We start from the raw sequence: 24,174 nt of genomic DNA on the forward strand, positions 1-24,174 counted from the left end.
TAAAAAGATTCTAATATGGACAAATGAGTGCATGAAAATTTAAATAAATTGGACAGAATTAAGAAGTCAGGTAAAGCAACTATAGTGTACACAACTAACTGCATGTGTGTTGGCTCAAATCCTTTTAGAAATGCATACAGTTTGTACTTCCCATTTTCATGTGTTAGAAGGTCATAAATCCTAAAGACAACACACCACGTATTACACAAATGCTAAACACACTTGGAGAACTTTCCATTATTTAAGGATGCGGCCCTGCTAAAGTGAATCACAACACTTCCAGGGATCCTGGGTGAAGCAGGATTCACGCACTCTTTTCCTGTAGCCAGTATGTTTCTCATGCATTCCCGTTAACAGACAACTTTACCCCTGGCGAGACAGGATCTTCTGAATGTTTATGAGATATGCATATGGATTCTCCCCCCCCCCCGGTACTGGAGAGATGGTTCAGTGGGTAAGAGCACTTGTTACGCATGTCTAGAGACCTGAGTTCAAATCTCCAATATCCCTGCAAAATGCTAGGTATGGGTGCCTTGTCTGGAACCCCACCACTGGGAGGCAGAGTTAGGAATAGGATTCTGAGAGTTCACTGGCCAGTCCGCCTCACAGAAATGAGGAACCTTCAGTTCAGTGAGAGATCCTGTCTCAAGGCAATGATGTAGAGAGACACCCATAGTTCTGCCTTGGCTTCTGCATGCAAAGGCTGGGATGGGCATACCCTCACACTCAGGTGCACAACACATATACACATACACACGCACACACACACACTAATTAAAAGAATCTCGCCTTTAGGTTATTATGCATGAGCAGCCCTAAGCAAACAAAATCCTGGTATCAAAAATATCAGGGTTCAATATTCTCAAATTATACATGACCCAAGGACACTACACTTCTCTTGACCAAGTAAACCAGTGCTCATCTGAAAGCTTGGGTATAGCATGAGGTTCAAGGAGACCCCATAGCGCACAGCTTACATACGCTACTCCTTAGTTTGGGAGGTGTGCAACAGGCAGGAGATTGAATTCCTAGTATCCTCTCATCTGCAATCTGTCTGAGAAGGCCAGCAACAGGTTTTCAAGACAGAGCTTCAAATTTATTGGCGTTCTGAATCACGTATTTCCCTTCATGTGACTAGTTTCCATCTAGCCCGTCTTTGCAGGTTTGCCTGCCGGATGTATTGTGTTACTGGGCGGTAGAAATGGCTGCTCTGCACGCCAGTGGTTAGCAGAGCTTAAAGATGTAACAGTATCTCTCTCAATTGATTGGAGGAAAGAATGTTCATAAAATATATACTGCTTTTGGTTAGGGGTTGATTTCTAAATAAACAGACCCGGCAACGGAAATTCTAGAAACGGGCTAAACAAAACATGCATTCATGGCTGCATGCTTTAAAATCAGCTCACAGTCTTTGCCTTCTGTAAGCGTTCCAGAGACCATAGATTTGGCTGCATTAAGTTTATGATGTATAGCTGTTCTGATTTCTCTTAGTTCTCGGTCACTCCTGGAAAAGCTTAACTCTCCTGAATATGCTGGGCTTTCTTAGAGGCTGGCGAGATTCTTGGCCTGCTTGGGGTGGTTAGGGATAGTGATTTGTGGGCAGTCACACAAAGGAAGACGAGTAAAGAGCTTTGCCACAGCGAATGTCGTTTGGCCCCTAACAAAATAGGAACTGCTAGAGACTAGAGGCTGTAGAGCCTCTCTCTGACTCCCTCCCCTCAAAGTGCTACTTTGCACAACCTAAAGCAGTCTAAGTGGGGCCACCTTCCCTAATTTCCAATGGACTGAGGTCAAGTAGATTTTTATCTCAGCTACAAACGGAAAAGGAAATTTCATAGCTTGGTTCGATCATGCTTTCAACGCAAGATTGTATGGTCGATGGCTGCACAGGTTGTTCTGGCAACGAGAAGATTAGAAGACCAAAAATAAGCAAGGAAATATGGTTGCTCCCATGTTGATATGTATTCCAAAAAGAACAAGGTTGTTTGATTCATAACTACAGTACAAACTCATGCACAAATACTAAAATTGTACTATGTTTTTTCTCACACTATTATCTCAGTTCTAGCATTTAATCATGGGAAAGAGTTGACGAGAAAGCATGTTAATAATCCACAGATCTTGCTTGCTTATGAACACCTAGCATGGTGCTGGAGGAGCCAAACATAAAAATTATGTCCCTACTTCACTCGCCTTATATTCTGTCTTGGGGGAAGAGCAGTAGGTGAAACAGGAAATAGTTCTGTAAATATCTAGGGCAGGGAGACAGACAGCTGACATTTTAATAGCATGGGATATAAAAGTTCTAAAAATCTGGCGAGATACGCTTTCGTATGAAGCAGAAAGAAAATCTGTGTTCTGCTCTAGTATTTCCTGTGGTCACAAAATAATCTACTTATCTGAGTTTTGATTGAATCAGAATAGTAATATACACACTTTAAGGTTGTAATAAGGAACTAATACGTGTTATGTGAAAGGATTTTGTAACCTGTATAGAAGCTATAAGGGGGTCACTGAAAAGATAGAGGGAGGAACCGCACCACCAACTTGGAAAGAGAGAGAGGGGAGGTGTGAACGAGGACGATGAGCTTCGGTTTCCATGCCATTGAGCTGGAGCTGTTGGGCAATGGTAGAGCATTTACCTCTCATGCTTGAGGTTGTGGGTTCAATCCCCTGTGGAAACTTGTATACAGATTCTCTAATGCAATAATTTTAGCTATATCAATACATAGTTAAGGCATCCATATCCAGATAACACGCACACACAACTGTAAACATAAGTACCTCTGTTCTGTTGTAAATGCAGGGACACACGGACACAACTCTCAGTCCTACTTGCAATACAAGAACTTCAAAAGTTATTAAAATCAGAATGACAATTAAAGTCGTGTTTCTACAACATTTTTTAATGGCATAAATTTCATAGTCCTTCAAAGTGACCTCCTGAGGTAGCCAATCACTCTGCTACATGGCGTTTGATATAAGCAAGTTGAAGGACTCGTGCTAAGATGTCCCGCGGAAGGCCAACATAAATGGCTTGCTTTGCCACCTCAGGCCCCATGTATCTCAGGTATTCAACTAGTAATTTTACAGGCACAGAACAATCCTTGAGTCAATCCCAAAGCAAGGCGGAAGACTTCCTACGACAGCATGGCGACCTTCTCTGGTGGAAGGCGATGGCCGACATTAACACTGCGGACACACCGAGTTTCTCCCTTTTCTATGCCCAGTCCATCACGCTGGCAAGCACGCAGCAGGTGAGAGCAAACGCTCGCCCCAGCCATGTACAGCAAAAGCAACGCGAAAACAACTGGCCGGCTGGAAGCTCAGGGAGATGGGGGATATGTCTGCAAGACTTTCTGGAGACAATCATTTATGAGGCTTTCAAAAGCCTCAAGGACAAGCCCAGATGTAAGCCCCTGCATGGGACTGTTGTAAAAGCTTTCATTTGTGTAGGTAGAGCCATTGAGAGGGTCTAGCTGTGTGAACCAAGGGGAGGTCATGGAGCAGTCTGGTCAGAAGCACTTCTCATTTGCCCTCACAGAGAATGCCCAAGTCGTGCTCTCTTGACCGAAACGGAAGTGAGCAGAAGACCTTTGCTAGGTGCAGCAGAAACAGGTTTAAACCAGAACGATGGGTTCCCAGCAGACCCCTGCTCACCAGCTCCTGCCTACTGTAGGACTTAGTGCAATGGACATATTGGGAAGAATAGAGCAGCCTCCTGTAATCAGACCATTAGATCACGCTTAGTCACACTCCCATCATTTCCGGTAAATACAGGGCAGTGATGAGGGAGAATGCAGTTGAGGGCCCTGGGCTCCCCTAAATGCTTTCAAATAGGCCCTAAAGAAAGACGGAGGCGAGAGGACACTGTTAGGAAGCAATTCCACTTGTTTGAACCGAGTACTTCATCCTATAGATGCATGCCTGGTGTAAATATCTTTGCTCCATCATAAGCTTCTAGATAGTACACTCTTACTTCATCTTCACAAGGCAACCAGGGCTTGTAACCGCTTTTGAACCCTTAGTGGTATGTTCAAAAATCTCAAAAAAAATTCATTATGAAAAAAATGAATACGTTATGGCAGTTGTCACTTAAAGCACTTTGAAACAGTCAGCCCAATACAGCTTTCTACTTCTAAACTGTATCCCAGAGGGCAGGTACGAATGAGTTGTCTCGGCTCTAATTCTTACAACAATAACACCTTTCAGCATCCAGTTGGTGAAATTAAAATTTAGAAAATGTCCCACACTGCGATCTCCACAAAGCCAATGGACACAGCTCTTATTTGAGGCAAAAGCAATCAGCGTCCTATGGAAAGAAAGTTAGAGGAGCCTCTATTCACAGCAGCCAGCAGCATGCATAACTGGAAACAGCTGGCAACCGGGAAGGAGCCCTGGATGCCAGTGTGCTGAGAGCTAGCAACCTGGCCCGGCTCTGCTTGGCCAACTTCAGCAAGTTTACTAAACCAGAGTTAAAAGTCGTCGTCAGAATACCATGTAAACAAAACAAAAGTCTTAGGACAGAATCGGGAGGAAGCAGCAGGGTACAAAGATGCTGTCCACTACTCCACTACGGCGTGGCTCTATCAGGGGGAACTGTTTTTAGAACAGAGCTGTGGGGCTTGAAATCTAAAGTTTAATGTTTCCTTGGGTGAAGCTATAGAACGGCACGCACGGAGCCAGCCGAAGGAGCCAGGGGAGACTAGGAAGGCCACATGTGCGACCAATTACTCATGGAGGGCCATGACAAAGAGCGTTTCTCCAGACTTTTCATGGGGGCTTCACTTTCAGGAAGTCGCTGTAATTACTGCTCAAGTCTAGAGCAGCCTGCAAGCTGCTGACAGATCCAGCGGGGGAGGGGGAGGAAAAGAAGGGGGGGACCCCCAACTTATCTGACCTTACTGAGGAATGAAACACAAGAAAACGCTATCACAGAAAAGTTACAAAAACAAAAAAAAAGCCTCCAAATTTGCCTGCCTCGGAGCGTTCAACTTTCTGTTTACTGTTTTATCTCTGCTCTATCTTTCTTCAAATGACTTCTCCAGCCTGCATCAGACAGCAAATTTGTACTTCTACTCTGAACTCACTTTCGGTTGGCCACAGCAGAACTGTACATCTTGACTCTTTTTTTTTTTTTTTACAGCTTTTCCATACTGGGGCCCACTTCCTGCCCAGTTGAGGAAAAAAATCTGGCCTGAAGATGAAATGACTGCTTAACATTACACGAAAACATCTGGTACCATTTTATGCACAGCCCCATGTCTGAGAGCAGGCGATTCTAGCGGTCTCTCCAGCGGCACAGCGCATACCCAAACCTCCCCAGGGTGACATCATCCCATATATGGACTCTCCAGCCCAGCCCTCCCCCTTTTCCTGGTCCTAAATTCATTGCCAGTTCCCTAGTCTGCTGCAAATGTGCCACGTCAAGACTGGAAATCACAGCCCTTGAGTGTGTCTCAGTCAGTGCAGCAGACAGAATTCAGGGGGGAAGCCGAATAAGCCCTGGTGCAGGAAGACAGGCTCTCCCCAGCCCCGGGACAAGGATTTTTCCTTCAGCGATGGAAGCTTCTGGAGATCCTGCTCCGTCGCCCCAGTGTTCAGACTACCTGTTCAGGACAATGCCGTTGTACAGTAGTCTGCACATTGGTTAGACTGGGCAAGGGCCAGCAACGCCATGGACGGCTGGGGACAAAATGTGCTGATTCCAAGGAGAGGACGGCTGGGTGCTCCTTTGTCGAATCTCATACCCAGTGTTTCTCTTCGCAGGTTTTGCAAACTAGGGACCAAGAAGCCCTCAGGGACTCTGCCAGGGGAAAGGACTGCTGGAGGGAAGACCGGCGGGTAAGGCCTCGGGGACCGCTCACCTGGTCTGTGATTTGGGGGACTTGGTAGGGATCCCATCATCTCTGTGAACGTGCAGGAGACACTGGGCTGCATGTGTGATGGAGACGCACAAATTTAACTTTCATAAGAGCAACATTGTATGGTAAATAGTAACTTTTTATATGCTTTTTAAGTCTAAATATTGGTTGTTCATTCAAGTGCTTTCTTAAATTTAAAGGTCTTCCACTTCAAAATGAAAGAGGAAAAAAATACCCCGTTCCAGACAACTAACAATAACTGAAGGCGACTTAGTTTTGAATGGTTGGAACCTGATAATTCAGAAACTTAAATTTGGGTACGAGTGAGCGCTATTCCAGCAACTTCTAACACGCCCAGAATGAATGCATTTTTCCCTAAAGTGGGGGTGGGGTGGGGGGAACCCCTGTAATTTTCAAAACCTTATGTGAACAGGGAGGGAGCTTTCCTAAGTATTTATTTATATAATAGAAACACCAAAAATAATAGTGCCTAACAATAAAAGAAGAGGCGGCAAAGTTTTTGCCACCAGACAATACAGAGGGACTTAGCCAGAGATGAGTGCCAACCCACAACTCCCTGAGTCAGCAACTCAGACGGTTAACTAGCCACACTGAAATTGTTCTTTAAGACTGGTTGATACTTGCTGGTCAGCGGAGCGGAGCGCTCTGGCCCGTATTTTACAAGGCTCTCTCACTGCCCTGGCCTTTGAAATGATAAGACACTTTGTCGAGGAAGACACTGATAAAACAAGAATTTGTAAACGGAGGCAAAAGTTTTCTTTGGTCAGTTTCCAGCTGTCCTGGGGGTGAAAGAGGGGGTGGGATGTCGGGTGTGTGTGGGGGAGGCAAGAAAGCTGCCTTGGGCTGAATGAAAGAGAAAATAGTAGAGGAGTCTGGGTTGCTTAGAGTGCTGGGGGATTTGTGTTGAACGTCAGAGTGCTTCCATGAAAGAAACTTCTGGAAAAAAAAAATGTTGCAGCCTTAGCCATAAACTCTCACCGTTCATTTACTCCCACCCTTAAAAAATGTCAGTCCATATTCTGCGCTTTTGGTGAAAAAGTGAATATCGTCTCTTTTGTCCTTTAAGTCTGAATCCTTGTCTAAGATTCACATTCTACAGTAATCCAAAGATGAACACAGGTTCTCTTTAGCGAGACATTTTATTGCTGTTGTACCTCCGAGGTGCCTTTAAAATCACCCTTCAGATCACCGCCCAAGCCGGTGCACTCGACATAACGGGTTCTGATGTATCATGACAGTTAGCTTAGATAAATGGCCGAGGAAATTTAGCTGTTTTTTCACTTAGGTAAAACGGAAAAGGAATCGTTTCATTTTTCTACTGAGACTTGAAGATTTCCATCTTAATTATTTTCAATAGAGTTGAAATCTTAAAATGCTCTCGAATTTTTTTTACATAGGAAACTGAAAACACTAATAGTTGATTTGTGAAAGTTTAATTGTTTCAGGAAACATGCTTTCCTAGCTAAAGAGGGCAGACAGCAAGCATTTGGGCCATAGTTAAATTTCTCTAAATTTAAGAGTGTATTTTACACTAGAAAAGATGAATTGCCTGACTCGCTTTCATTTAATGTATATTTAATTTAAAAACTTCTCTTCATATTAAATGTCTTTTTTTTTCTTTTTTTCTTTTTCTTTTTTGCTTCAAAGAAACTAACCTTTCTCTACAGGTCGCTTACCTACTTTCTCCCGGGGGACACTTTTTAGTCTGAAGATAGAAAGGGCTCACGGATGGCTCTGTAGTAAGTTCAACAGTAAAGATAAGAATTTCTTTGCAAACCCAGGAGTCCTTGTCTGTACTTGGTGGCATCCTAACAAGCCATTTTCAAGGCAAATTTTAAGTAAATGAGGGTAATAGTACTTAATTTTAAAATATATGAGTTAAATTAAAAATCAAAAGGAAAATTCTGTTTGATAACCCTCTGCTGAATGAGGGCAGGGTGCGAAGTCTGCGTGCTGGTGCCTACACCAGCACTTACACATCATCATAAAACTGCCATGTGTTTCCAAAGCAATTAGAATACTGTATAATTTTATTCTGATATTACTTCCAAAGGACATACATAAATATTTTAGGGACCGTGGGATCTAGTGCAGAAGAAAGTAGCCAACAGTGACCAACTTCCACTGGACGTTATGGTGAGTCTCCATATGAAGAATGAAGCACTGTACGTGTTCAGAGAGTGAATTACTGACAAGTTAGGCTGGGTACTGAGTCAAAGGCATTTTTTCAACCATCTAAGAGAAAGGGAATTCTGAGCCTCATCACCATCACTTCACCTCCTACTTAAATTCTCTCTCTCTCTCTCTCTCTCTCTCTCTCTCTATATATANTCTTCGATTTAAAACATATGTATATATATATATATATATATCTATAGATATATATATATATATATATACATATGTTTTAAATCGAAGAAAGTTTGTTTGTCCTGGGACAAAGTCTCCCACTGTGCACTCCCCTGCAGTTAGGTAATAGGCTTAGGTCCTTCCTGCTTGCCAGTGAGCCTTTGGCTTGGAGAATATGTTTATGTTTTTAAATGACCAAAGTATACTACCTCCCCCACCTTTTGCCTGTGGACCACCCAAGTAATTTACTCTATGGGCTAAAGAAAGCTTAAGCATAAAAGGTACTTAGGCATGAAAGACTTTTTGGTTTTGTTTTTCTCTTGGTTGGAGTCTTACGCTGATATGAGAAATAAAAAGAAACTACGGTTTGTTTAAAAAGTCTAAAAAAAAAAAAATCACCCATCCACAAATGTCCATGGTCGCTAAAAGGAAGTTGGAGCTCCCAGTGACTCTCTAAGGGAAGCACTCTTGAAAATCAGCTTTTCTTTTATCTACAGATAATAGCCCACCCATTACCACGATGTCCAAATAACAGCTATTAGAGCAACACAGAGAGAGAGATCCCAGCTTAAAATATGTGGGAGGCCAGGCTCTAACCTGAGGCAGGACTCCCTGCCTCATATCCCAGATCTGACGTAAATATTTACCTGCTTTTCAAAGGGTTTTTTATTGAGATTTTTTTTATCGGTTGTACTAAATAGAGATAATGAAATAAATCAAGGAAAATAGTTAAACCTTTACTTTGGCCCTTCTGACTTGTCGTGCCAGTCAGTGTCCTATAGTTGCTGTGGTTTAAGTGCACTGCTCGAGATTGCAAAGATAATTCTTCTCTTACATTTTTGTCTGGAGACCCGGCATCAGCAGCAGCTTCAGCACCACGTGCTATGGCAATTACATAAGAGTGTTTCCAGACTTTAGGCTAAGGCTTTAAGTGATAATCAAGTAAGTACGGCTTGGGACGCTGGGTGGGAGGCGGTGAGTCTTGGAGATTCTTCTGTCTTTAATTTTTTTACCAAGCTTGGAGAAGGTTCAACAGAGCTATAAATTATGCCTGTGCCCCATACTTACTACAACCATGGTTTTTTAATCTATCAAAAAAAATATATTGTCCCCAAATCTCATGAATAAAATAACCATTCCCTCCCCCATTTTGATTTATGTTTCTATGCAGAAGAGCTGTTATACTATTTCAGGCTCAAACATTTTGGATAACATGGTATAAATGAAACCGCTTCCTATTAAAGGACCCCATGTGCACTCACAGATATCTCTTCTTATTTTCCAGGTTGCATGCATCATTCTTTTAATTGGGCAGAGTAAACTGGATCAAATGATTTATGGGAGAGGGGAAAGTGATGCAGAATTATAATAATTGTAATTGCTACGGTATATTCTTTGAAAGGGAATCACTCTGTAATGACTTTCTGTGGCTCTGAATGAAACAACAGACCAAATAGCATTTCAAGGTATTCCCTTTTTACATACTGGACTTGGTAATTACTTTAAGAGCAGCCAAGCACTTCTGCTCTGAAGTGTTGGACAGAAGCGCACATTTATTTTCTTGAAATTAAGTAAGTCTAGGTACGATTGCACTCATCAACTCTCTGTTAAAAAGATATCATTTCTAGGTACTGAAAACAAACTCAGATTTGTGGTAAACTGTTCTTTTCCCATTCTCTAAAGGGTATTTTACTGTCCATAACACTTCTATTTGCTATTTCTGTCTTAGAATTTCCAATTGAAGGTAAATAATAAAGTTTTGTTTCCTTTAAAGTTAAGATCTGATGTACATTCCTTGGATAACAATGTTTTGTTTAACTTTAGTTTTAATGAAATTTCACTTTTTAGACTTTTGATTCTTTGGCTATCTTGTGTTTAAGATGACAGAGAAGTTGTTACATATCTCTCCATATGCAAATTGACAAAGTATACTAAAGCAGCCAGCACTCTGACCCAGCGGGATTACAGTTTACATTTTATGTTAACACCACTGATTCACATATTCATTCTGGATATGAGGCGAACTTTCCTTTTTTTTTTTAACAATGTCAAAAACACATTCTATATACTGTGAGTAATAACATTCTAGATTATGTTTGATTCATGGCATGGCTCTGCTAGTTAATCAAGAGGAAGGCAAGCTCATAACTGTCTCCTGCTTGGTTTTCATATGGCTACCTCGAAAGGAAAATAAAATTTTAAAATAAATTCCTATTGCTTGGAGACATATATTTATCTCCAAAGCCTGCTGGCTGGGTTGCCAGACACGTTAGGCTCGTCATTTGGATGTGGCTACTGTTGCCGTGTAGACGACAATGTTCTTTTTCATGGACGAGCTTACGGTGCCTATGTGCTAGGAGAAATGGGTGTAAGCACAGTTGTATCTAACTGCACTCCTAAGACAGGCAGAGTTTGTGAAGAGGACGAACATCTGGTTCAGTTACTCTGTGCTTTGATTGCATGAGGGCCAGTAACAATAGGAATTGGATTTTTAAAAAAAAAAATTAACAAACAAACAAACAAACAGAACTTCTGATAACTTTCCCCCTTAAAACCATGTGAGTTTTCTGTCTTTCACATTCATCCCTGTTAGTACATTGGGATCAATTGTATGAGTATACTTTCTGAATAAAATCAAATGTCTAACTGCTTTTTAGTTCCATAATGTTTTAATGTTTAATTTTATTGTGTGTTTTTCTCCTTTCCCCTTATCCCCCAAATTCACCCAAATCTGGAAAACAGGCTGATTGTATCTGTCCATGAGCAAAGGAAACCTGAAGGACCCAAGGGCCTGGCTGGACAGAGTTGTCATGTGTCTGCCTGTCTACACTTGCTGTGCAGAACATCCGCTCACCTGTACAGCAGGCACAGACAGGCAGTCACATGACAACCCAGCCTGAATGACAACCAGCCATTGAAAGAGAGCAGCCCTCACACCATAGCATCTACACCAAGAGCTACAACCACAATGAGGGATCTGGGGGCCTGGGGTTTTAAACTGTTGGCTTATTTAAAAACTCGTATGTAACCTTTTAATTTTGATTCGCATATTAAAACCCACCCAAAGTAAAGTGAGTGGTGCCTATGAAACATAATAAAACCCATTTCTGAAAATGCTCCTGTGTTTTCCATAGTCCTCTTTTCCTGCTGCCACGCCCTCGGCATTTGCTGCGCACTTCTCTGCTGCCTCCCCAGACTGATAAACAAATCAATTCAACAAAACCAGTGAACGTCAGCTTGATGTTTGTCGGAGAATAAATTATTCTGCCAGTTCTCATCTAAAAATAATTGCTTTATATGCTGTTACTTTTAAATGGGGTGGGGGGGATGAGAGATAAAGTCAGGAGACACACACATACAGGGAGAGAGAGAGAGAGAGAGAGAGAGAGAGAGAGAGAGAGAGAGAGAGAGAGAGAGAGAGAGAGAGAAATTATAAAAAAGAGTAACAATATATTCTGCATGGAGGATCAAATATTTCAAGTTAAGAAACTGCCAGTTTGGACTCTGTAAAAACATATCTTAAAATATTTCCAAGAGATTTTTCACATGTTCAACTGTTTCTTTTCTTTGGATAAGAATACTAAACCATCAGTGTTTCCAGGAGCCATGATGTGCACGGTAGTCATCGTGTTATTGTTTACCTTAGAAAGAGTTTACACTGCAGTCACAGGGATGAACTATAAGGGCTGGTGTATTCGCTTGGGATCTACGCTTCTATTCATGTAAAAACTTTCACACTCAAGATTTTTCAGGGAAGTTGATATTTTCAAAAGGGCAAAGGGAGTTGTTGATAAGCCTGCGTGGTGTATCCTAGCTTCTGAGGAAATCTCAAATCCTGTGTACAAATGGGAACTGGAGAAGTGACCAGGGTTGATTTGTATATGAACATTTCATACACCTAAGGATAAAATGCAGGGAGATGGGTACATTTAGAAAATTGTTCTACTTTGACCAGATTTACTAAAAGTATTTTACTTTTCAATATTTAAAATTTAACTTTTTCTTATATTTTAATCAAGCGTTAAAATTGTAACCTGAGGCTACCCCAAACCAATTTGTAATGATTAAAATAATTAAACATCTCAAGCAAACTGTTTTTCACCTGGGGAAGTCCATTTTTAAAATGAAAGACTTAACCGTAAGGGGCCTATGGTTTCCAAATTTTCTGAATTTTATGGAATTAATACTAAATCTGACAGCATACTTTAAGAGAGAAAAATAAACATGAGTCATAGGCAAAACTATGACATGAAAATATGAACCAAGTTAAATGTCTTATATGTAAACAATCTAGACTCACAGAAAATATCTTGTATTAAAAACCATCTATTTCTCCTCTATAAGACACGTGAAGAACTTGCAGGGTTTTTGCCTTAGAGGAAACTCTAATGACCACCCAACAGAATGTTGAATGATAATTTACCAAATGTGAAGTATAAACAGGAAGTATAAGCTGTCCATGGGGCTATTTGCATAGTCCCGCCCAATTTTAAAGGCATTAGACAAGCTGCAGTAGGCACTAAAAGAGTCGTCCTGAGCAATTTTTCTTTCTCCTTCCCAGGGCAGGAATGCACCCTACCCAGGGTGGCACGGGGCCCCAGTCAGAACACGAAGGAAGTAGGGGTCAACAGAGATCTTTCAAAGTGAGACTCTGCAGGATGTTTCAAATCATTTTTCCATAAATACAAAGTTACACTAAAAACCATTTCTGACCTGCTTTCAAAAGTCTTGATTGTTTTATGTACATTTTAAATTTATAAAATAGGGCACACTCGAATTTTTCTCCTGGGAAAAGGGTAATATAAGGAATGTGGACTTTCCAGAATTTGCTTTTGCAAATAGCAAACAGTAGGAGTGGGTTTGTAGTTAAAAGGTTTTTTTAATAAATTTGAAATAGCACTGGCCATTATAGTTTACTAATAGCACTTATTTTATTTCCTAAATAATAAATCCTTGGATAATGCCAGAATTTGGAAATAATCAAGCTCATATTGTAAGTTATAATGTAAGTTACTTTCTATACATGGGAAAAATACATCTATGAAGTTGAAGACATTTAAGATCTATAAATTGGTGTTTGGTATTTATTTGGATGTTTAAAATAAAAATACCCACATTGGCGCTAAGTAAGCGATTTTGACAAGGACTGTGCAGAGTGGTCAGTGGGCAGAGGCTGACATCCTCCATCACAGGGGACCCCTCCAGCTGCTGCTCTGCACAATCTAGTAATCTAGTAAGTGAGAAGGCAAAGAGCTGCAGACCCCTGTGCCTTTGGTCCCCCGACTTTGAACAACCAGGCCCACAGCTGTCACTTTCCTCCCTATCTTCCGCTGTATTTGTCTTCCATTAGAGCTACACAATAAAAGCAACGCAGAGTAAATATCCCTATAAGGGAATTGTATAATCTCCTTATCTAGCTATCCAAACATTTCTGCCCACAAAAATGAAGCCTGCAATTTCTTAAGAGTCCAAAGAATGTCCTGTCTCAATGCAGATTTGGATTTCCTTCGGTCGTGCAAGGGTAGTACACTTCTGCTGCGAATGCTGTGTCCCCCGACTCTACTTTTCATTACCGTTTCAGTCTTTATGCCGGAGCACAGACGTAGAGTGATACCGGCAACCAGCCTCCCCGTATGAATGGGCAATTGATTCGTTTTGATGAGTTTAACTCTGGGAAGACTTACACATTCAGATGCACATAGATTTACCCCTTTCTTGTTGATATTAAGAAAAATGAATTTTTTCCTTGAATCAAATTATCCCTTTCTCTCAAAATGTACCCTAGAAACATTTTCAAAGAAAGTTTGAAACAAATAAAAAAAAGAAGAAGAAGAAAGTTTGCCATTAGAGTATCAGTATAAAGTTATCAGAACTGACATTTTTTGGAAATGAGTTTTTGTTTCATTCTCTTATCTTCGTGAAATTCCCCCAAGAATTTATTTGTGAAAATGAGTAATGAGAAATTCAGTTTTTACTCATATGATTTCAAGTCCAGGAAGCCATGTTTATAGTCAGGAGACTGAAACCCACTAACCAATTATGAAAATTAACAAAAAATTTCTAATTTAATAATTCCCTTTGGCCCTTGTTGATACTGTCCCATGATGAAATTCCATTGTAGCTGGTCATCCACTCACTGTCTCAGACCTTCATTAATCAGTACTCTATCTGTTCTTTTCATTGATGGAAGCGTCAACACCTTTAAGAGAACAACACAGCAGCCCCTGGGTGCACAGTGCTTAATGTCTTCAAGTGTCTAGTTGTCCTGTCATCATCTAAAACACGTCTCAGATCATGCCTACCAATTTCCATCATCCCAGGCCAGCCTAGGATACAGTAGCCTCTCATGTAATCATGGTAACAACTTCTAACCCCTCCCAGTCCAGTTTTGCTCTCTTCCAATTAATTTTTCACAAGATAACCAGTGCGCTCTCTCTCTCTCTCTCTCTCTCTCTCTCTCTCTCTCTCTCTCTCTCTCTCTCTCATTATATATAACATACATATTAAACTGTCTGATCATGTGACCTCCAGTTCACACATTCCAAAGGAGCCTCTTACTGTGGCAGTTGAAGTCCTTTATTTCTAGAGTTACTCTTCCTTTTATATCGGTCACTCTGGTTCAACTCTACCCCAGGACACTAACATGACCTTCTTTAATCACTCAACTTAAAGCCCCTACATCCTGTAATCATTTCATCTCAGACACTGTTTATGTCAAACACATCACTGGCTTGACTTTTCTAGACTCTAATCAGCATTGGGTAAGCTTTGTGGTTTGTTTATATGTTTTCTTTATTCAGATTGTCCTTCAAAAGAGCAGGCATCATGGCTTCTTTGTTAACTATTCTTTCCTGAGTGACCAGAACCATGCCTTACATATAACCAGGTTTCCAAATATACCTGATGGGAAACGTTCAGGTGCAGAAGGGTGTGACACACACACGGCACAGCTAGCTAAGTCCCCTGTTCTCTTAAGTCTCTCATGTGGAGAAGGAGATAAAACACTCACTTAACTCAATGCCTGGGACACTGCACGTTCCCCACAATGGTACCCACAATGATGGTAATGAACACTAGAAAACTCCAGAAAGAGGAGCAGGCCTGATGTGTGGCAGGTATAATGAAGACTGAAGTTCTAGTTACCACTACTAACATGGGATGGAGGGCTAGTTACCATTACCACTACTAACATGGGATGGAGGGCTAGTTACCATGACCACTACTAACATGGGATGGAGGGCTAGTTATCATTACCACTACTAACATGTGATGGAGGGCTAGTTACCATTACCACTACCAACATGGGAGAGTCTTCTCTGAAAACCACTTGGCATTTGGTTTTGTCAAACATTCTGACCATTTTGGTTGGACTAGTGTTGGTACATAGTATAGAGTATATATGCTCATAATACATATAAAGAATTTCAAATCGGATATTCTAGATTGGTACCACTAAAGGGAAAAATAAGAAGATAAAAAGAAAGACAGAAGCTAGTGTGCTGTTTGAGGGATGGACCAAAAGAGGAAAGCTACCAAAGGCACACCAAAAGGGGTGTCCACTGGTAAATACTGCTGCAGAGAGGGGCACACAGTACTCTACATGACATCACTAAAATTGCTGTCTTTCTTCTAGAAGTAGTCTGCAAAGATAAGTGGTATAACCACCTTATGTTATTATTTTAATAGAAGACAAAGAACTATGTGGTAATTATCTCGGGTCACAAATCTTCATGTCTGAGCTCTGACCTCACCCTAATAAGTAGCTGCCACTAATCCTGCATGCCATGCATACAATGGCAATGGTACCACAGGGAAGACAGACCATAAAAATGTGTGCATGGCCATTCACATGGGAAATTTCAGGTCTGGGGTTCTGCTCCATCACCTAGAAGTTCAAGACCTGAGGAAATCCTCTAGGAATGACTTAGAAACTGTCGAACTCTGAAAGATGGACAACGCCCTTCCACAGTGCACAGAGCTCTAGCCTGGGGGTAGTGACAGAGAGTAAGATCTAGCTAAGTGGATAAACTATGCCAACTGTCTCACTACACTGGAATAAGCCCATGAAGATAATGTAGTGGCCTGTTGCCTGGAACACAGGCAGGAACCTTTCCATCAGTGGCATGTGCATACCATGTGTGCACCATTGCTGTATCATACTGGTAGATCACGGGCTTAAAAGCTCTCAATGGATTCTTGGGGTGGGGTTCATGCATCCAATGAAACTTAAGAACAAGGAGTGTGAATCTTTTCTGAGTCGGGAGAAAACAGGGAAACTGTCGAGAACAAAACTACAATCATGCTAACTAAAAATTAAAACCATCACTTTGATTTTCATGGTCTTGCCATACCAGTTTGTAAAGAACCCAGTCTGATAACATCATTTCTAATTCCTGGTTAAGACATAGGAGAACCCACAGGCTAGAGGGGAGACAGTATGGAGAGTTTCACTGAACAAACAGGATGTGAGCTCCCCTCTGTTACCTGAGCCTTGCCATTCTTCACTAAGAAAACCCAGATCCCATACACCTGATGTCATGACATGAAATAATCCAAATGAACAGGGAAGTAGATGGCTTTGTGTGGCCCTCTCCATCTGAACTAGCGCTGTCCCCTGCGTGCAGCCACTACCCACGTAGGTCGTCATCTCCAGCCTTGGCCTGCTATGGCTTCCTAGTTGGTCTCCTTCTATTCTTGCCACCCACCTCTACCTTTTGAGAATTCCATGGCTATCACACACGGCCCCACAGAGATCCTAAACCACAAACCTAATCATATCGTATCCTGTCAGAGTGCTTTAGAGTTGTTCAGTCATCCTTAGAATAAAATCCAAATAATTTGGTGGTGACATATCAAGCCCCAAGCCCCTGGCATCTTTGTCCCTTGCTATACCTACATTCTGGCCACAAGCTCTCCGGCATTTTCCAGCTCTGAGACTTTTGCATTTATCATGCCCTCTGCTGGATTACTGTTCGACTAATTCTTCTGCACAGCTCACCACTCCTGTCTCTACTCCACTGTGATGGTTTTCTTATTCTAAAGGCTGTCCCTGTCATCTTCTCCACCCTTCCCCTGTTTCATTCTCTCTAGAGCCCAGAGTACTTGACATTACTGCTTGGTTGTTGGTTACATATAGCAGCAACCTTGTCTGTCCTTTGCTCCTTTTCTTGGTAGGCTCTAAAAGGAGAAAAGGGACTTTTTATTTGAAGGATCGTTTACATTCTTCCCTACCTCAATCCCTGTACATGCACCTTTAGTAAAATGGCCATTGGACACAGGCAATATCGAAATAAACATGTTTATTTCCTATGTGTGGAAATCAAGCAGTCTGGAGAGAGCACCAGCTGCAGTGGTTTTTGTAGATGTCTTGCATCTTTAAAGGAGAAGATGTCAAGTTAAGTCCAACAATGTGACTCCCTGGGCTCTCAAGGTTTCTTTCTTGTTAACCCAGAGCATCAGATGCCTCACCACCTTTCCAGGGGTGACATAGGAGGCCAGAGAGCCAGCCCTACAGCTACACCACAAGAGCAAAGACTCCCTAGATCTCTCAGGGATGCATGGCAGCCACACCCAGAAAGAGGTCAACTCTGAGTCTCCTGGAAATTATCCCAGTGAATTCTTTGTAAGGCAAGAAGGACTTGGACAATCATGAACTTTGGAACTTCCAGAGCCTAGTAGCCTGGGTTCTAATTTCTACCTTGTTACCAACTCTCTGTGTGACCTTTGGAAGCTGGTTAATCTTATGGACATGATGTGGTCTTCATAAGATAAACCAAACCATGTTGAAATGACTTTCCAAAACAGTGGCCTACATTAGTGAGGGAGGTGGTATTTGCTAGTTTTAGTGTTCCCATCTCCAAATAGCAATAATAAGAATACCTTCCCCCAAGTTCTAACATGGGTCAGTCAAATAACATGCAGCAAACACTGGCTGCCATTATTACAACTCCTAAGGGAAAACTTCTGCTTCCTCTTGTGTTACTGGGAAAGGTCCCAAGACTGATAATGAATGTAAAAGTATGGAAATGAATATCCAGATATTTAAGGGGAAATGTGTCTACAGTGTAACTAAGTCGCAAAGTAGATAATTATTTACTCTTTTGCATACAGGGGAGAATCTTGGAGCTTATGCCATGATCTTTAAACTAGAGTGTCCCACAGAATGACAGGCACACGTCACCAGGCACAGGAGAAACAGTATTGCTAATCCTCGGATTCTCAAAATACCTCGCTTAGTCAGTGATCTATTGTGGTAAAGGGACACCATGGCTAAAGCAACTCTTACAAAGAAAGCATTTAATTGGGGGTTCACGCAGTTTCAGAGGTTTAGCCCATTGTCGTCATGAAAGAGAGCATGGCGGCATCCAGGCAGACACTGAAGCGGTAGCTGAGAGTGCAAATCTGAGGCTGAGCCTGGCATAGGCTTCTGAAACCTCAAAGCTCATCCCCAGTGACACACTTCCTCCAACAAGGCCACACCTCTCAGTTCTTCTAATCCTTTCAAATAGTGTAACTCCCTGGTTGACCAAGCATTCAAATAGATGAGCCTATAGGGGTCATTCTTATTCAAACGCCCAAAATGACCAATATCACTTTTTACTGGAGGTGGTGACATGAGAATTTGAAAACAATGCTTTGAACAACAAATTCATTCTGACATTTCTGTAGAATTTGAGTTTCCATATCACAGAATCTTTCATGGGAATCAAGCCATCATCCAAAATTTTGCAACACACTGTTACACAGAAGACACAGAGAAATGGAAAGAACCCTGAACCATGAATCTTTTCTTTCAAGAGATAACAAAGGCATCTTTAATGTTTTCAAAAGACATCAGACTAAGAAGGAGGGGCTTTGAACTCTGACACACCTGTCTTTTGTAGCCAGTAGAATAGGGATGATCACACCTGTTCATGATCCAGCTATCAAAGAGCACTCTTATGTAACATTTGTGTACTGCGTTACAATACCAATGATGTCACTGGTCAGAGCTATTGCAATTTCCAAAACACAGTTCAATTTCAATCCATGTCCTCCCGAATCTAGCTCTAAGAATTTACAGCAGCTTAATGGCTCTATAAGCCTAAGGTGACACTTTTGTGTTTTTATAGCTGTCAAATTATACAATGAGCAGTAAGTCACAGGATGACACTATGAACATCGAACATGAGCCAGAACACCACAATTCTTATCATTTATGTTTTTCTAGAGATATCCAATTCTCAAAGAAGAAAATGTGTAGAACGGTCTGGTACTAACATGAAGCCCAGCAGTCTCACTGCTGCCCACGCCTTTCACTGGAGGTGGAGGCCACAGCAGCCCCACGCTGCCTTACCCACGGTAGCGCCTCATGCATTTCACCTCTATGGCCTTATGTCTTTTCAACATGTTATTCAATGAACAGTGCTTTGGCTACACCAATGTCTTGATATTAACTTCTCCAGGCCAGCAAAATTGGACTATATGAAAGAAATAACCAGGAAAGGAAGTTCAATGGGAACATTGTAAAACTAAAGATCCGTAATTTGAAAAAGAAAGAAAAGCAGGGCTTTTTTAAAACAACATTTATAGACAGATCTCACTGCAAAAGAGATACCAGTGTCCGGAGCTGTGCACGGCAATAGCCTCAGTCAATTTCACATTAGAAACATTTAAAGGAACTGTCACTGTGGCTTACCTCATCGTCTTTGTACCAGCACAGGCTTTCTGCAGTGAGGACGAACCAGTAGCCCTTCGAGCCTCCCTTCATGATGCCGATGTTGCTGACAGTCAGCCAGCCCTTGCGAATCACCTGCAAGAAAGCAGACATCAGCAGAACCATTGAGAGGAAGCAAATGGAGAGCACAAGTCTCAGGCGAACTAAACAATATAAATTGCATAAGAACAGCCTTGCCCACCCCCCCCCCCACACACACACTCAGCCTCCCATGAGCTATTGAAGAAAGTACATCTTCCAAAATTCAGATGGCCAGTGGGAGGTCTTGTCCATTGGTGACCCAAACAAAAATCTCGGGCTCATGCGGATGGCAGAGCACAGCAGACTGAAGCAGACAAGAATGAAGCAGCCTGAATGGCTGTGCCGGCCTATTTATGGCAGTGCTGCTACAATTAAAACATGTTTTGCTGATTGATTGGATAGACTTCCCATGCCTACCGCTCCATCTCTCTTTCCAGGCTACTGGCCTATTTGTCTGCCTGGTTTAAAGTTCATTAAAACTTGCGGCAAACACTCATCAGCAAATGGCAAAAATAAAGCCCAGAAACTCCAGCAATCCAATTAGATCTGACCGAGGGAGAAAGCTGAAATCATGAACATTTTAGTGTGGGGCCTATGAATGGCCTTGATTTATCCACCCCCTTCTGGTTGTTATTTACCATAGAGTAAAATATGCAGCATCTCAGAAAAATCACTCAGTCATTTTCAAATTCTACAATATTAACAACCGGGTGACAAGTTTGACAGAACTTAAAAGTGGCATGTAAGGAAAAAATGCATTTTTCCTCACAGTGGTTATAAAGTTAACATATTCCACACATGGAATAGGTTCCCATATTCTCTATGCTTTATTATCTCAGAACCGGAAGTGCAGTTCTACAAGAAATTCTACATTTTCCTAAAGTTTAAAATATATCCTATTTTAAAAACATTCACTGTCCTAGACATTATAAATATTTTTTACTTTCTTGTTGGATGACTACTGGTTTCTGAAGGTAGATGAAAATGCTCTAATAATTAGATTCTATATTTCTATCAAATTTTCTGTTGAAGTTTAAGAAAGGCCATAAGAAAATCATGAAATACACCAAAGCTCTCACTGCTGCTTTTTCAAAATTCTCTCCATGTTTACAGCCCAGGCCATCCACGATTCCTTTTCAGCATCCCCACTGTCCATTCCCCTTCCTCAAGGCCTTGTTGAGTTTACAAAGAGCATCCCTCCTGGGCCCAGACCAAGGTCGTTTTTTAACACCTCCTTACACTTTCTTATAGAAAGAAGATGGCAATGTACCTCCAAGAACAATTCCTACCAGATACAAGGGGGTCATTCAAGTGCTTTCTAAAACGCACCAAGTCCTAGGCTAGGAATTCTCTGAGTAAATCAGAACACACGCACACTGAGTCCAGGGACCTATATTTTACTATATTACCCAGGGGATCCTTCTTCATACTGCAGTTTGAAGGCTATGGAATGTACCCATACAGCACATAAAATTAAAACTCTGTCTTCCTTAGAGCAAAAGAACATGGCGGGGTTTCAGGAAAACAGATTTAAAAATCTGACAAACTAAGTGACCTCATTTCCGAACCACCTTCCAGGTCCTAATTCAGCACCTTCTTCTCTGGGCAAGTCTATCACACCCTCCTCAAACTCCTTTTGTTGGTAAGCATCTTTTACTATATGATTTTTTAAAAAGTACACATTTCTGGAGCTGCTTTTCCTGCCGAATTATAAGACCCCTAAAGACACAATGGAATCATTGTACCATGTTCATTTTAAACTTTAAAAAAATTCTTTAAAGAAAAAAGCATTCATGGAAGGAAATTTATGGCCCAGCGGTTGCAGACAGCCTGCTGTATAAGTAGGTAAAGTAGTAATTTGTTGTTGTAGACCTGGGAGAGTTCTATATCCAAAGATACTGAATAAATTGAAATACTTGGATGAATTTTAGGCCCTAGTACAATGACACAGTGTCATTTGTATTCTGTAGAAGACTAAAAAAAGAAAAGATTAATGTATGGCAGGGCTCTCATGTGCATATTCTCTCTCTCTCTCTCTCTCTCTCTCTCTCTCTCTCTCTCTCTCTGAAATTCTTTTAAAAAGAAAAACTGAAGACTGGGAAAAGAGGTGGGCTGAAACTGAAGTGGGATGCTAGATTTTACTATCTCACTTTTCTGGAAATATATATCTATATATTTCTTATATTTCCAGAAAAGTGAGATAGTAAAATATCTCTTATATATCTTATATATACCTGATATAAGTATACTTAGTCTTAAATTCTTAGACTGGCCAGATGGCCCCAGTGGGTAAAGGCACTTGCTTCCAGACGACTGGTATAAGGAGAGAACTAATGCCTGTAATTTAATTTGTTCTCTGGTCTCTTAAGTAAATGTCTATTGTATTCACCAATTGTATTGTATCAAAAGTACTTAAAAATAAATTTGAGACTGTGATGTAGCAATGAGAAACATTTTTAACTGTCTCAAACACTTTGTGTGAGATATTTATCAACAACCTAATACTGATAGCTTTACTGCTACCTCTTGGATACCAAATTCAAGGAAGTTGACTTCAATGTGTGTAAGAAATGTTAATAAGCCGGGCGGTGGTGGCGCACGCCTTTAATCCCAGCACTCGGGAGGCAGAGGCAGGCGGATCTCTGTGAGTTCGAGACCAGCCTGGTCTACAAGAGCTAGTTGCAGGACAGGCTCCAAAACTACAGAGAAACCCTGTCNAAAAAAAAAAAAAAAAAAAAAAAAAAAAAAAAAAAAAAAAAAAAAAAAGAAATGTTAATAAATATGAGCTGTTTTCTTCTCTCCTAGATACGTATGAGTAGATACTCCACTCTATCGAATATTCCAATGGATCCAGCATGTTCCCTTGAACAGAGAGAGCACATTTGGTTTATTCGTTTATTCATTTTTCTAAAGGCCTTTTACAAGCTAAGAAAGAGCTACACTAATAACCCATAGTCTTAGCCTTGTTCTTAGTTTTTATTTTGAAACAAGTCCCAATAAACTGCCAAGCTAGCCTTGAACTCACTCTGCAGACAAGCTAGCCCTTGCAATTGTGAGCTTCCTGCCCTGGTCCTAAACAGTCTGGTGAAAGGCCTGTCCCACAAGGACTATTACAGTGGCTTTATAAGCCACTGCAATGATACAAGTGAGAAATAACTAGTGTGAAAATTAAAGTCAGGATGTGAAAAGGAAAAGAACTTAGTCTGCTGGAGAAATATCTAGGGAGCAAAATGAACAGGACTTGTGGACTTGTGGCTGGATGAAGGAGAATCTGTGAGGTTGGTTGTTGATGAGCAGCCCATAATCATTAGCAACAGACAAGATTCCAGTTCCGGTGCTTAGTTTGAATTGAGGCACATGATAGCAAAATGCACTCTAAATTCCAAAAAGAATTGAAAATACCTGGTTAGCATTTAAATACTTATAAATAAATGACATTACATGAATTAGGTTACATAAACTCTATTTCCAATTAACTCATCTGTCTTGTTTTATAGTTTATCGTGGCTACTAGAACAGATAGAGATTTGTTTATGGTGTTTTAGAAAGGTTTCGCAATGCTTGCCTCCACCGTCTTTCAGAGCCAACCATTGTAAAATTCAAAAAGAACAGAGAAAGGAGACCAAATTTTAGAAAGTGGGGTGTTGGTGAATTCATTCAAGGCCATGTTGAATTTGAGGTACTTGTAGAAGACACATATAGGATGATCTTATGGAGAAAAGGGGAGGAGCTAAAGCCGAACCTACAGACTAGAAAGTCCTCACTTTACACATAGGTGACAGTTAACAGCAGTGGCTGGGGTGGAATCCGTGGGAGCACCAGTGTTTAAAAGGTGGCCATAAAGGACTAAAACAAAATCAGATACACAGGCCATAAGGTCACAGATGTCAAAGAAAGCGGAATCTTGAATTGACTTTAGCTCTGCCCATTTCAGCGCCATGGGAAATGAGGATGGCTCACTGAGATGAAAAGAACCAAGAGTAGAAATGAACGAAAAGGCTGAAGCGAGAGCTTCCCAGAGGAGTTCAAACCAGCATAGGGATGGAGTCGAGGGGATGGACGGGAGCATGTTGTCCGGCTATCCACGTAGGCAAGCAGAGAAAAGGGGTTGGTAGTGCTACACAGATATAAAGAACGAGAAAGTTGGGGGGGTTGGGATGAAGAGCTGGGAGAGGGGCTGGCCTTGAGTTGGGCTGCCTGAAT

The 24,174-nt window shown here is 41.3% G+C and overlaps 1 protein-coding gene across 5 annotated transcripts in view; it reads right to left on the reverse strand.

Annotated features, from left to right (window-relative positions):
- Positions 1-24,174, reverse strand: part of Dnm3 (dynamin 3) — a 474,394-nt gene that overhangs the window by 209,864 nt on the left and 240,356 nt on the right. For all 5 annotated transcript variants that reach the window (XM_050158367.1, XM_050158366.1, XM_050158369.1 and 2 more), the window contains one exon: positions 19,912-20,025. In XM_050158367.1, coding sequence (XP_050014324.1) covers positions 19,912-20,025 — 114 coding nt within the window. The remainder of the gene's footprint in view (positions 1-19,911; positions 20,026-24,174) is intronic.

This window comes from Alexandromys fortis, unplaced genomic scaffold (assembly GCF_014885135.2).
Source record: "Alexandromys fortis isolate MF-2015 unplaced genomic scaffold, M_Fortis_MF-2015_v1.1 scaffold_97, whole genome shotgun sequence".
Lineage (NCBI taxonomy): Eukaryota > Metazoa > Chordata > Mammalia > Rodentia > Cricetidae > Alexandromys > Alexandromys fortis.